General features: G+C 66.9%; 2 protein-coding genes across 2 annotated transcripts in view; both read right to left on the bottom strand.

Moving 5' to 3' along the window:
• Positions 1–5,380, bottom strand: part of CHLNCDRAFT_134888 (hypothetical protein) — a gene marked incomplete at both ends in the record, with an annotated part of 5,829 nt that extends 449 nt beyond the window's left edge. Inside the window, 18 exons of the mRNA XM_005846887.1 lie at positions 17–196; positions 404–563; positions 777–942; positions 1,135–1,288; positions 1,528–1,634; positions 1,798–1,873; positions 2,022–2,088; positions 2,243–2,276; positions 2,518–2,591; positions 2,809–2,905; positions 3,093–3,235; positions 3,531–3,581; positions 3,694–3,757; positions 3,904–3,939; positions 4,062–4,243; positions 4,434–4,551; positions 4,689–4,765; positions 4,894–5,380. Of these exons, the coding sequence (XP_005846949.1) occupies positions 17–196; positions 404–563; positions 777–942; positions 1,135–1,288; positions 1,528–1,634; positions 1,798–1,873; positions 2,022–2,088; positions 2,243–2,276; positions 2,518–2,591; positions 2,809–2,905; positions 3,093–3,235; positions 3,531–3,581; positions 3,694–3,757; positions 3,904–3,939; positions 4,062–4,243; positions 4,434–4,551; positions 4,689–4,765; positions 4,894–5,380 (2,273 nt within the window). The remainder of the gene's footprint in view (positions 1–16; positions 197–403; positions 564–776; positions 943–1,134; positions 1,289–1,527; positions 1,635–1,797; positions 1,874–2,021; positions 2,089–2,242; positions 2,277–2,517; positions 2,592–2,808; positions 2,906–3,092; positions 3,236–3,530; positions 3,582–3,693; positions 3,758–3,903; positions 3,940–4,061; positions 4,244–4,433; positions 4,552–4,688; positions 4,766–4,893) is intronic.
• Positions 5,381–9,798: 4,418 nt separating this feature from the next.
• On the bottom strand, positions 9,799–12,514 carry CHLNCDRAFT_23828 (hypothetical protein; the record flags this gene model as incomplete). Its single annotated transcript, XM_005846886.1, has 4 exons — positions 9,799–9,935; positions 10,826–11,078; positions 11,242–11,303; positions 12,283–12,514. Coding segments are annotated over 4 exons (684 nt in total), but the record flags the coding sequence as incomplete, so codon positions are not given.
• Between the last annotated feature and the right edge of the window lie 485 nt (positions 12,515–12,999).

Genomic DNA, 12,999 nt, shown 5'->3' with positions numbered 1-12,999 from the left:
CCCCCCACCCACCCACCTGCGCCACACTTTGCCCAGGTTGGCCTGCATGCGCGCAACGTCCTCCTTGCTGATGGCCTGCAGTATCTCGGGCACCCGCTCCATGTCCTTCTGCAGGATGCGCACGCTGTAGCTCCCCGTGTCCAGCAGGTTGGACCAGGTGGGCTCCACGCCGTCCTGGATCAGCACCGGGATGCAGCTGCAGGCGGGCAGGGAGGGGTGGGGGGGACGGACGGTGGTGTGTAGGGGAGGGGAGGCGGGGACGGGGAGGTGCATGTTGGGCAATGGCCCGGGAAGCGGCTGGTGCGTCGCGACAGAGCAAGCGAGTGGCTGCTGGGCACGGCCCGGGGGCCCGCTCCCCGCCCCCGCACGTGTACACAGCCGCGGCCGCCTCTCGAGCGCGCACCCGTGGATGATGGCGTCGTCTGTGCGCGAGGAGAAGCCGTCGCCCATGAGGGCAAAGCAGAAGACGGACTGCGCCAGCATGGCGCTGTAGCTGTCGCTCTCCCCCTCGGGCATCTCCTCCCCGACGTGAACCTTGTGCTTGCCCCACCAGTCGTGCTCGCCTGCGGCAGGCGCGGCAGGGGGGGCCGCGCCAGGGTCAAAGCATTGCCTTCAAGCAGGGGAGCGCCCTGCCCAGCAGGCCTGCACCAAGGGCCTGCCCCGCCAGCCATCCGCGCGCCGCCCAGCAGCCACCAAGGCCCCCCCCGACGCCACCGCCACACACAGGCGCACCCACACCACACCGCGGCCCCACACCCAAGCCCCGCTCCGCTCACGCGTCAGGTTCTCCAGCGTCTGGCGAATGCCGCGCGAGTACTCTGGGTTGGACTGCTGGGTGCGGCCCTTGAAGAAGGCCAGGATGCGGCGCTCGCGGGTGGGCGCCCCCAGCATGGGGCTCTCCAGATACTTCTGGGCGCTGTGCATCACCGGCAGCACCAGGTCCTGCGCCAGGCAGGCACGAGGGAGGCGGCGGCTGGGTTGGGGGCTGAGGGGAACACTGGGGCAGCAGATGGGGGCGGCTGCACCGCCCGTGAGAAAGGCGGGTGAGGGGTGCAGCGGAGCGGAGCGAGCGCGAGCATGCGCCCATGCTCGGCAGCCAGTTGCGGGCAGGCAGGCAGGCATGGCGCGCAGCACAGCACAGTAGGGCGTAGCGCCCGGCGGCCGCGGCGGCGGCGCCGCCCGTGCCTTTTTGGGGTCGTAGCACGGGAACTCTCCCAGCTTGTGGGTGTGGCCCTCTGGCTGCCACACCGGGTGGTGCGAGTCGGAGGTGTAGTTGTCGGGCCAGTAGCTGAGGCAGGGGCAGCAAGGGGGGGCGAGGTGGATGGCTGGAGGCATCAGCAGGCGGCCGGCAGCAAGGCCCAGCGCAGCGCAGCGCAGGGCCAGGCTGCCCCTCACCAGGGGGTGCCTGTCCGTCTCCCGGAGCACACTTTACTTACAGGCGGAATGGCAGGCAGCCAGTCCCCCTGCCCGCCATGCCCACAGGCCCCCACCACACACACACACACACACATGCCCCTGCCCGCTCACCCCGTACCGCTGACGTGCGGGAACTCGGTGCGCCCCCAGTGGGAGAGGATGATGGCGGGGCGCAGCACGGCGGGCACCCAGCAGGAGCCCTCGTCGTGGAAGGAGCCCTGCAGGGAGGCAGCGCCAAGCGACTGACTCGCCTGTGCCCTCGCGTGGCAGGCGCCGCCGCACCCGCCTCACCTCCCGCGCATCCCCTGCTGCCTCCCTGCCCCCTTCCCAGACCCCCAGCCCCAGCCCCAGCACCCAGCCAGGCGCTGGCGGCCCACCCACCACGATGTGGTCCCTGCCGCCGTTGCGGTCCCAGTACGGATAGTGCGACCGAATCCAGTGGTACACCTCTATGAACCTGTTGGCAGGAGGAGAAAGGAAGGCGGCCTGGGAGGGCAGTGGATCCTCGGGTGGCCAGACACAGGATCCCGGGGGGCCCAACACGCGGGCCTCAGGCAGCGCTGCGGCGCGGGGCCCGCTGCCAGGCAGGCGCCCCGCGCACGCACATGTTTGCTGCCGCGTGTGTGCGCCAGGCCACGGGCCCGCCGTGGAAGTAAGGGAAGTCGGTTGCGCCTGGCAGGTGCGGGGTGGGGCAGAGAGGCAGGCAAGGGCAAAACTTCTCGCTCGTGTAGCACGCAAGGGGCCTGTTGAGCAGGCTGTGCAGGCAGCAGGCAAACAAAAGGCAGCACCGCCAGGCAGGCAGCGGCAGGCAGGCAGGTTTTCTCACTCAAGACCGGAAACAGAAAGCAGCTGACGAAGGCCTGCAGGCGTGGCAGGCGGGGCAAGCCGAGAGAGGGCAGGCAGTGTTGAGTCTGGCTGCACGGCCCAGCCGCTGCAGTCATCAGCGGCCAGCCGCAGACCTGCTGCTGCCAGCCAGCCACCAGGTTGATGCCGCGTGGTGGCAGAGAACACACACACACGCACACAACATAAAAAACAGTGAGGGTTGCCTGGGGCGCTCGGTCGCTCCGCAGCCCCGGCGCAGCCCACCCCCTGCCTCACCGGTATGTAGAAGAAGTCTGCCTCATCGGGGTCCAGAGTGCGGTGCTCACTCTGCAGCAGCGCCTCGTGCAGGCCTGCAGGGGCGGGGTGGGCGTCGCGGGGTGGGGTGGAGCGGCGGCGAGGAGCGGCGGCGGGGTGCGTGCGCGTGCGCCTGAGGCGGGCCGAGCTGGCAGGGCGGCAGCACTGCCGTCCCGCCGATGCCTGGCTTCATCATGACCCCGGGTCCTTTCTTTGCAATGCCACCTGGCGAGCCAGCCAGCCGGCCAGCCGGCCACCCAGCCGTGCACCCACCCGGCTCCGGGTTGTACAGGTGCATCATGTCGTTGAACACGGTGGCGTTGCGGTCGTCGAAGAAGCGGTGCACGCAGCCCTCGCGGGACACACGGTACTGCAGGAGGCACCGCAGGCAGCAGCGGCACGTCATGCGGCAGGCGGCAGCTTGGCCCGGGAGAGCAGCCTGGCTGGCTGGGCATGTGCATTTGATGCGTGTGTGCCTGGTAAGCTTCAGGCGGCAGCAAAGAACTAAAAAACGGCAGCCCTGCGCGGCCCGAGCCCTTCCCCGGCCCAGCCCCCACCTGCAGCATGACCGAGTTGTAAAAGGGCGGCAGCTCGTACACGTAGATGAGCGGGCGCTTGCGGGTGGCGCCCTCCTCGGGGTCGCGCGCCGCCGGCGTGTGCACGTGCGCCTTCAGCCACGGCCGCTCCTTCTCTTCCATGCCTGCAGGCAGGGATGGAGGGTCAGGGTGGCGGGGGCTGAGAATGGGCAAGGCCAGGGCTGGGTGGGTGGGGCAGGGAACCGCTGCTTTGGGCCCCCCCCCCCCAAAAAAAAAACTGAGCGGAGCAGAAGTGCAGCAGGCACGGCGTCCATCTGGCCAAACGGCAGAGGTGGTGGGCGCAGGCATGCCGAGAGGCCGGCGGGGGGACGGGTGTGGAGCCGCCAGATGGCCCGCTGCGCATGCTGTGCTTGCCTGGCGACCACGGCGTGCCCGTCGTCCTGTAGGCGCAGTCCTGACCAAACCAGCCCTCGTGGCACTTGCAGAATCCCAACAGGCACTCACCGTGGCCTGCACGCACGGCGGCAGCCAGATGGGCAAGTCAGCGGGGTGCGCTGGCTGAGCAAGCTGGTCAGCACAATGCATGGGGCGCAGCAGCGTGCCGCAAACACGGCCCGCCCACCGTTGCACTGGTTGGGGCAGTATGCCTCCACTGGATCCTCGCAGGTGGGGCCCCCCACGCCATCCTGCACACCAAGCCCGTCAGCCAGGCACCAGGGTCAGCGTGGTGGGGAGGGAGCCAGCGCAGCAACAAGGAAGGCAGGGCAGGGCTTGCAGGGTGGGAGCGGGGGCACGAGATCCCTGCCACACCAGCAGCACATCGCCCACGCACCATGATGCAGGGGCAGTGATACTTGGGGGAGTCGGACTGCAGCCAGGGAGCAGGCAGGCAGAGCAGCAGCAGGGGTGGTTCCGCGGTTGCGTGTGCATTGGCGCTGCGAGCAGGCAAGCTTCCCCAAGCCCTGGCGCCGCATGCGCCGTGGCCCGTACCTCACACCAGCCATCTGCGCCGTACAGCAGGTCAGGAGCCACGTCGCCCCAGCTGCCGGGTGAGCTCCGGCGGCACATGTGCGCAATGGGGCGGCCGCGGCGCGTGGGCGGCGTGCCGGGCGGCATGTGAGGCTCGGCGGGGATGCGGCCGTGCTTGAAGGTGCTGTTGCAGTAGCAGGCGGCTGCGCCAGGGGCCAGGCGGGGCAATGCGGTCAGGTGAGCTGATGGCACACCCACGTGGCCATTGCAATCACCACTTGCGCCAGCACCAAGCACCACCCTGCCCTGGCATCCTCATGCACCCACACAGCCGGATCCACAGGCACAGCGCCCACAGCCCCACACCACCTTTTCACTCCCTCATGCACCCACCAATGTCTTCGTCGCACAGGTCGTGGCAGGCCATGGTGGTGCCCGCCCCGCCGTTGGGGTCCACAGGCTCGTTGTATGGCTCAAAGCCGTGCTCCCGCACACGCTGGCTGCACGGTCGCTGCGGTAGGGAACAGGCAGGGCGTGCAGACGAAGGCGGAACCAGATGCGTGCTGGTGAGTACGACGGGGCAGCAGAGCAGGCACGGCGGTAGGGCAGGAAGAAAGAGCCGTGATGCAGGTGATCCCCAGGTTGTACCTTCATCCTTGTGCTGCAGCTGTCGTCATTCCATCCCGCCGGGCAACGGCAGAGGCCCTTCATGGCATCGCACACGCCTGTGGCAGCGGCGGGAGGCAGGGCAAGGCATGGGCAGGAATGCACAGCAACGCATGCGGATGTGGGGGCAAGGGCAGGGAGAGTCGGCAGCGCAGTGCGACCTCCCTGCCAACCCTGCGGTGCTCACCCACAAAGTTGCAGTTCCAAAGGCATGTCTTGTTGCCCTGTGGCGGCGGCTTTGCCGGGATTTCCTTTTGCGCCTCGTACCGCCCGCACCAATCGCCCGTCGTGCCTTGGCACCGCTCCTTGACTACCGCGGGGTCGGGCGCCGCAATCGGCTCATACACTATGCGCTGCTGCGTGGCACGGCGGTCGGTGGCAGAGGCTGCACCTAACAACCCCCACACGCTGCTGCCGCCGCCCCCTGAACTGCTGCTGCCGCCGCCGCCGCCGCTGACCACGTCGCCGAGCTGGAGCCGCAGCGAGCTGAGCAGCGACGACTGCAGGGGCTGCGGTCTTGTTGGCGAGGATTCCGCGGCTGCTGTGGCGAAGGAGGCCGAGTATTTCCGCGCCAACAGGCCCGCTGCCACCAGCGACAGCACCAGCACGCTGGCCTGGCGCTGGCGGGCTTTGCGTTGGGACCCCCCGCTGCTGGAGGCGAATCGTGGGGCCATGGCAACGATGCGCTGGGATCGATTTGGCGGAGTTCAGTGAGCGGCGAGTTCTGCGTTGGGAGGCAGCCAAGCTCCTTGGCTGCCGATCCCCAGGCACCAACAAACCAGCGCCTCAAATCCATCTAGCGAGCCCAGCCAAAGGTAAAAGCAGCACTTGTACCGCAACTGGCGGCAGGCGGTACCTGCCGCCACATGCTGTTGTTGCTTGCGTGCCCGGCAGCAAGCTGGGCACATGTGGTGGATGGAGAGATGAAGGATGACCCATGCAGATGGTCATTCAGGGTACCCCAAGGATTGAGCAAGGGTGGCTCTCTGACGTCTGATGTCGAGCACGCCTCCGGGAAGGCGCCCGGTCAGCGTGGCGCCGCTTGGAAGGGCGGCTGCCGCCAGGGCACCAGCTCCCGTTTTCCCTCTCCTGCAGTACGTGTGTTCTTTTCTGTCGCCGTCCAAGGGTAGGGTTTGCTGCAGAAGCACCAGAGACGAAGCCAGTGACTTGCCCTTGCTGCCCAGTTGCTTGTGTCTCTTGTGACAGCGGCAGCTACAGCCTGTGAGCCACCCACTGCCACTGACAGCCCATCGTGTTGCGTGCTGCAGGCCAAGGCTGCCAGCCACCGCCGCCGCCGACGACGACGACGACACACGACCGGCCCTAGTCCAATGTGGGCGCTGGTTGCCACAGCAGCCGCGGGCCTGGAGGCGGGCCACGGGCTGGCCTCCATCCTGAAGCACAACGCGCTGATGGAGACGGGCGTGCCAGAGTACACTGCTGGTGAGTCGTCGCCTCGCAGGCAGGGCCAGGGAGGTTTGGCGCCTCCCGGGAGCCGGCCTCGCTCGCTCGCTGTCAGCACAGCACCAGAAGAGCCTCCCAAAGGAGCGCCGTTGCCCCACCCCCTGCTCCCCTGCAGTGTTCCCCAAGCTGTCCACCGCCTCTGCCACCGCCTGCTCCACGCTGTCGGCCATCGCCACGGGAGCCTCCCTGGCCGCCTACTTTTCCGAGAGTGGGCTGGGCCTGCCTGCCTGCCTCCTGCCTGCCGGTGTCGAGACTGCTGGCTTTTACCTCAGCACTGCACAGCTGCTCAACTGTCAGCATGCCCACCTCGAGGTGCCTGCCCGCCTGCCACCACCTGGGCTCTCTGGCTCCCTGCAGGCGATGCTAACCGGGACCCCGCCTGGCTGACTGCCGCCATTCTGTCGGGCCTGCCCATCCTGTACAGCATGCTGGTGCGGGCTTGGGTGGCGGGGGCGGCCTGAAGGCTCCCTTGCTCTGCCTGAACAGCTTCGAGGCTGTATTGTGCCATCCTGCCCGTCAGCTGGCCTAGGCCTGTTCATTGCCTCCTATCTGTATCTGCTTCTGGCTGCGCCCCGTCCTGCTGCACAGGTGCTGGCCCCCGCCAAGACGGTGATTGAGAATGTGGGGGGCAGCCTGGACCTGAAGGAACGCGAGAGCCACCTGAGGGCCTGGGGTGTTAAGAAGGCGAGTAGGGCTGGGGGGAGCGAGGGGCGGATGGGCAGAGCAGGCCTGCTGTGGTGAAGCCGAGCGTGCGCTTGGCTTCCTGCAAATGCTAAACAGCCCCGCTGCTGTTCCCCACCCCGCTTCCTCCCTGCAGTACATCGGCTTTGCCCTGTCGCTGGTGCCGTTTGCCGGCATGCTGCTGGTGCTGTCGGCCGAGCGGGACGAGAGGAATGTGGCGGGCGTGAAGTTCTGAGGGAACAGCTGCCCCGTGTTGGACTTTGATAGGCAGCTGGCGCCGCTTGCACAGCTGCACCTGATCTTGGCTGCAAACGATAACTCACAGGTGGTGAATCACAGGTGGTGAATCGAATGAATGAATCACTCAACACAACAACAAGGAAAAGAGAGGGCGGAGGGTTGGCTTGCCGCTGACTCGACCTCTCATCACTCCATCATCACACACAACACAACACAAACAGGTGCCGGCATCCCATCGGTCAACACTTGCCGTCGGCATCCAGGCGCTCCAGAGCCCAGATGGGGCTGGGCTTCCCTGCACCGCAGCATGGACACGCTTGATGGCCAACCTACGGCAGTCGTGTCCTGGCTGGCCTGCTGGCTCGTGCATGTTGCAGGCCTGAACAGGCTAGGCTGCCAGCGTGGCCCCTCCCCTCCTCCAGCAGGGCCTTGCCTTTCACGTTGTCCTTGTAATTGGCCAGCCCAAACTGATTGAATCCGTCGTCGAGCCAGACACCCACATCGCCACCTGCACTCACAGGTCCAAGTGCGGCTTCGCAACCGTGCATGCAAACATGCCGCAGCTCATCCGCAATCCGCAGATGCGGCTGCTTCCCGGCTGCTATCAGTGATGCCAGGCCGGTACTGTTGCTGGCAAGCCTCGGGCTGACCTGGATGGTCGAAGATGAAGGGAGTCGACAGCTCCCGCTTGGCTTGTCTCACGCACTCTGTGTAGTTGGGCGAATGGGCGCGCCATGCTTGCTTGTGTGGGCTTAAAGTCTGGTAAAGCAAGAACTAGCTTGCAACATAGACTCCCCGCCGAAACGGGACGGGAACCGGGCGAAAGCAGAGAAAGCAATAAAACAGGGGTGGAGCAAGGTGACATGCAACGCAAGCAGCTGACAGGGCACGCATCGAAACGTGTGTATGACTGGCAAAGTGGCATGGCGCATTGGGGAGAAACGCAACGGTACGGGAGCATGGGCTGGCCAAACGGCAGTGCGGAACGCTAGGTCACTAGAAAAGCAGGGAAAGGCGCACTATGTATGCAATGAGGGCAGCCCCGGCTCGGGGCCGTTGAGAAAGCAGTGGGCGGGAGGGGGGAGGCCCCGGTGTGGGCGGGCCCCATCGAGGGGGGATGGGGCGCGCAAGCGGCCAGATGGGGCGGGGCGCGGGCGGCAGTGGAGTCCTGCGGCTGGGTGGGATATAGGGCAATGAGCGTTGAGCAGTGTGCGATGAGCAATGAGCAATGAGCAGTGAGCAGCCCCTCCCTAAACAAAGTGAAGCGCAGGACGGGGTCCGGTGGATGGGAGGCAAGGAAACGCGGGGGGTTGCCACGTGCGCTACCGCCGCCGCCGCAGGCAGCACCCCTGCGGCGGCGGCAGCGGCAGCAAGCCGTGGACCCAAACGCCGTGCCGCCGCCGCCGCAGGCAGCACCCCTGCGACGGCGGCGGCAGCAAGCCGTGGACCGAAACGCCGTGCCGCCGAGTCCCGTGGCTGTGGCCGTGGGCTTCTGGCAGGAAACTACGGCCGCAACTCGGCAGCACGGGGGCGTCGCAGCGTGCCGCCGCCGCCGCGCTGCCCCCCGGGCACGGCGGCGGCGGCAGCAAGCTTGGGCCCAAACGCCGTGCCGCCGAGTCCCGTGGCTGCGACCGTAGACCGTGGGCCGGAAACTGCGGCCGCAGCTCGGCGGCACGTGGTTCTGGTCAAATCGCCAAGCGTGCAGCAGCGCCGAACCACGCTTCCCGGCCTCGGCGCATGCCTTCAGGGGCCCCCTATCGCTGGGCACACCCCTCCAACACCGAACATGCGCCCGGGGGGGAGGGCGGCCCGGGCGGCCCAGGCCAAAGTGGGCCGCCCTCGAGCAAGAGGCGGCCGGGCTGTGTGCTGAATGAATGAATGAATGAATGCACTCTGGCACAGCAGGCTCAACCATGACGACACGATGGTCTCTGCATGCCCACACCAGAGGCCAACGCTTGCAGAGTTGACAATAAGCTGTCCCTAATGCTGTGGCGGTGGGCCATAGGCACACAGTACCGGCACGACCGCGGGGCCGATGCACGCCACTGTCGCAGCCCCTCCTCCTAGGCAGCGTGGGCCACACTCACCGCTGGATATCTTCTTGCGTTGTGAGTTCGTGACATACCAGAAGGACTTGGCGGTGTAGTAATCCCCAACAGACCAGTCCCATGCTGGGTTCAGCTTAGCACAGCCCCCCAGATACCTCAACTGCACCACGCATGCGAGCAGAGGGAGAGGGTGGATAGGCGAGCTGAGGAAAAAGGGGAAAGAAAATGCATGGCAAGGTTGCATCGTCCTGCTGCCCAGGCTTTGAAGGCAGGAACGGTGAGCTCAGGAGGCACACACGCCGCCACCACCCGCATTGCCTCAAGCTCGCCCCCTGCGCTGCTGCCCCCACCCTACTGCAGCTCACCTGGTACTGCCCCCTGGGGAAGCTCGACTTGCCTGCCGCGTTCTTGAACAGCGCCACGCCGCCAGCCACGTTGCTGTCGGCGAGCTTGGCGGCGGGGCAGGCCTTGCGGCACACCACCCCAGCACTCTGCACGGCATCCTCCTCGCTGTCCATGTACCCACACTGTCGCCCGGAGGCGCTGCTGTCCCACCCGCACTGCCCCAGCCTGGTCTCATTGCCCAGGCATGAAAAAGAGACTGACTTGGGCAGGGCGCCGGCGCCAAAGTCCGCCACCGCGCCGCCGGCCAGGTTGAGGGAGCGGCACACGACTTGCGCCTCCTCCTCATTGAAGGGGCACACGGTGCCCCAGCGGCTCCCAATGCGGACCTCCACCCTGCCCTTCAGCGTCGACTTGCCACCCACCAGGCGCACCTGACCAATGGCGGCCCCTGCAGGCGGAGCAGCAGGTAGGGCAGTTGGAGGCACAAGGACAGCCACCATTTCTGGGCACACAACATATCAGTGTGCCGAGGGCTGGCATTGTGCAGCAGGCATCGGGGAAACACCCGCTCAGTTTGACTACTGACCAGCGCACTGGACAGCTGCGGCCTTGCCGCCTGCACACTTGAGGCCCGTCTCGAAGCGGCACTCATTCAGGCTGGGCTCGGTTCCATTGCACACGAGGCGGCTGACCAGTTTGTCGGAGTTGCGGATCTCGCGTGGGGCTGATGAATAGACCACGGGCTTGCCACCGGGCCACCCCATGTGCCAGCATGCCACCTGCGCCTCCAGAGGTGCAGGCGTCAGTGCTCTGCCGCCGCCTGTGCGGCTAGGCTGTGGGCTGTCTGGTTTCGGTCACTGTAGGTGTGGTTAGTCAGCTGCTGTGTGTTCTTCTCAGGCAGCAAATGCCTGCACCCTACATCATCGCGCATGCCAGGACATGCGGCCCGGCAGCGTGGAAGGTGCACCAGCCCTCGCACCTTGGCGTCCTTTGCGGTGAAGCCGTCGCTGCAGATGGTGCCATAATCCCAGCCGCTGTCGCCGCTGGACACCTCCACTGACAGGTAGCCCTCGGGGAAGTCGCCATTCTGGCCGTAGATGGTTAAGCTGGACACCGTGGAGATAGGGTCTGTGCCAGGGGGGAGGGGGTCGCCAGGAAGGGGCGTCAGTGGCGGCCTCATGCGCGTACGGCCACGGTGGGGGCGGGGGGGGCCGAACAGCTGCACCTGCATCAAGCTTTCGACATGCAGGGGCAGGGGGCCGGCCACTGCCACTGCTGGTGGCTGAGAGTGCAGGCCGGGCAGGGCGTGGCAGCGCGGGGCGCGGGGCGGCGTCTCACGTGTGCACTCGATGCCCACATCCATGGCGTGAGTGCAGGCCTTGGTGGCTGTGTTGAAGGAGCAGGCAGACAGGTCGGCGGCCCTGGCATCGCACTTGACGCCGGACAGGAGGATGGGCAGCTTGCCGGGGCGCGGTGCCCTGCGTGCCTTACCCCCAACCATGCCCAGCTTGTAGCACACCATCCTGGCCATGTCCTGGGAAAAGGTGCCGCGCGCGTCGCAAACGGTGCCCCAGCGCCCACCAAAGTTGACCTGCGTGCGGGAGAGGTCAGGCAGCAGGGCGGCGCCAGCCTTGGTCATGATGGGCGCGGCGTGCCTCGGTACAGCCGGAGCTCCTGGCACAGCCAGCGGCATCGCCACAGCTGCAGCGCCTTCCAGGCAGGCTGCTCCCTGCAGCAGGGCACGGTCCCCCCACCTCCAGACGACCCTCGTATCTGCTCTTGCCCTCCACCAGCCGCATGCCCATGGGGGGAGGCTCTGCAGGCGGCGGGAGCCAGCATGGCGGCAGGCACACGCACGCTCACTCACGCACCGCCAAGCTGGCTGTGCTCGTTCGAGCTGCGGCTGCTGCCTGGCCAGGTCACCGCTGTGGGTGCAGGAGGCAACACGGCCGGCTGTTGGGCAGGCAAGCTGCCGCTGCGGTGCCGTGTGACAACCACCGCCATGGCACTGCTCCACAGCCTGCCTGTGCACTCCAGGGCCACGTCCTGGGCGTGGGTGCAGGCCTGGCCGGGGTCAGCGCTGTAGGTGCAGGCGGCCAGGTCAGCCTCGGTGCCCTTGCAGGCCACGCGGTCCAGCACCACAGCCTGAGCCTGGTCGAATTTGTCGGAGTAGGAGCCTGCCCGCAGCACACGCCCACCCGTCAGCCCCATCATCCTGCATGTGTGTGTGTGAGAGAGGGGGAGAGGGGTGAGTGGCCAACACAGGGCCGGCACCTCTGAGGGTTGTTGGGCATGCCTTGGGGTGGCGCTGGCGGCGCCGGCCATGCAGGAGGGCAAGCAGCCCGGCCTCGTCCCACGGGCCCCACACCCACCTGCACATCACCCACGCCTCCTGCTGGCCAAAGCCGGTGGCGCACACGCTGCCCCACTCGCCTCCCACATACACCTCCAGGCGGCCGCGCAGCACGGGTGGCACATTCACGTCTGAGGGCGAGGGGGATGGGGATGGGGAGGGGGAGGGGGAGGGGCTGTAGATGCCGTCAACTAGAGACATGGGCATCTCCGGGCTTTCCTCCCAGTCCCAGGGCTTGGGCGACTGGCCGTAGTATCCAGATGAGCTGCCCACCAGGCGGACATCCAGCACCGGGGGGGCTGCGGGAGAGGCCAAGCGCAAGAGGCGGAGGGAAGGGCTTGGAAGGGTAAACGAGAAGCAGCACGGGAGGCCAGGAGCTGGCCAGCAGAAGTGGCCGGCCGAGTCGCTGTGCGGCATTCATGCCCGCCCCTGGCCCGCTCACCTGAGCACACCACACCGGCAGCTTTCCCCGTGGCGCAGGCTGCAGTGGCCACGAACTTGCACTCTGCCAGACGGCGCTCAGAGCCGGTGCACGCGACGCGGCCGATGATGAAGGGCAGGCCGGGGCGAGCAGGGAATGTGGCAGAGGCCCGACCGCCAGAGAGGCCCAGCTCGCGGCATACCACAGATGCCTCCTCAGCTCCAAACCCGCCCGAGCACACCTTGCCCCATCTGCATGGTGGAATCGAGGGGAGGCAGGGGCGTGCTGACAAGCACGAGGGATCAGCGCTGAGGGTGGCCCAGAGGCAGGCTAATGCGAAGACTGCTTGCTTGTGTGGGCTTAAAGTCTGGTAAAGCAAGAACTAGCTTGCAACATAGACTCCCCGCCGAAACGGGACGGGAACCGGGCGAAAGCAGAGAAAGCAATAAAACAGGGGTGGAGCAAGGCGACATGCAACGCAAGCAGCTGACAGGGCACGCATCGAAACGTGTGTATGACTGGCAAAGTGGCATGGCGCATTGGGGAGAAACGCAACGGTACGGGAGCATGGGCTGGCCAAACGGCAGTGCGGAACGCTAGGTCACTAGAAAAGCAGGGAAAGGCGCACTATGTATGCAATGAGGGCAGCCCCGGCTCGGGGCCGTTGAGAAAGCAGTGGGCGGGAGGGGGGAGGCCCCGGTGTGGGCGGGCCCCATCGAGGGGGGATGGGGCGCGCAA

The sequence above is a fragment of the Chlorella variabilis genome, assembly GCF_000147415.1.
Source record: "Chlorella variabilis unplaced genomic scaffold CHLNCscaffold_12, whole genome shotgun sequence".
Lineage (NCBI taxonomy): Eukaryota > Viridiplantae > Chlorophyta > Trebouxiophyceae > Chlorellales > Chlorellaceae > Chlorella > Chlorella variabilis.
The sequence above is the reverse complement of the archived record's forward strand: the minus strand, read 5'-3'. Positions and strand labels throughout refer to the sequence as shown.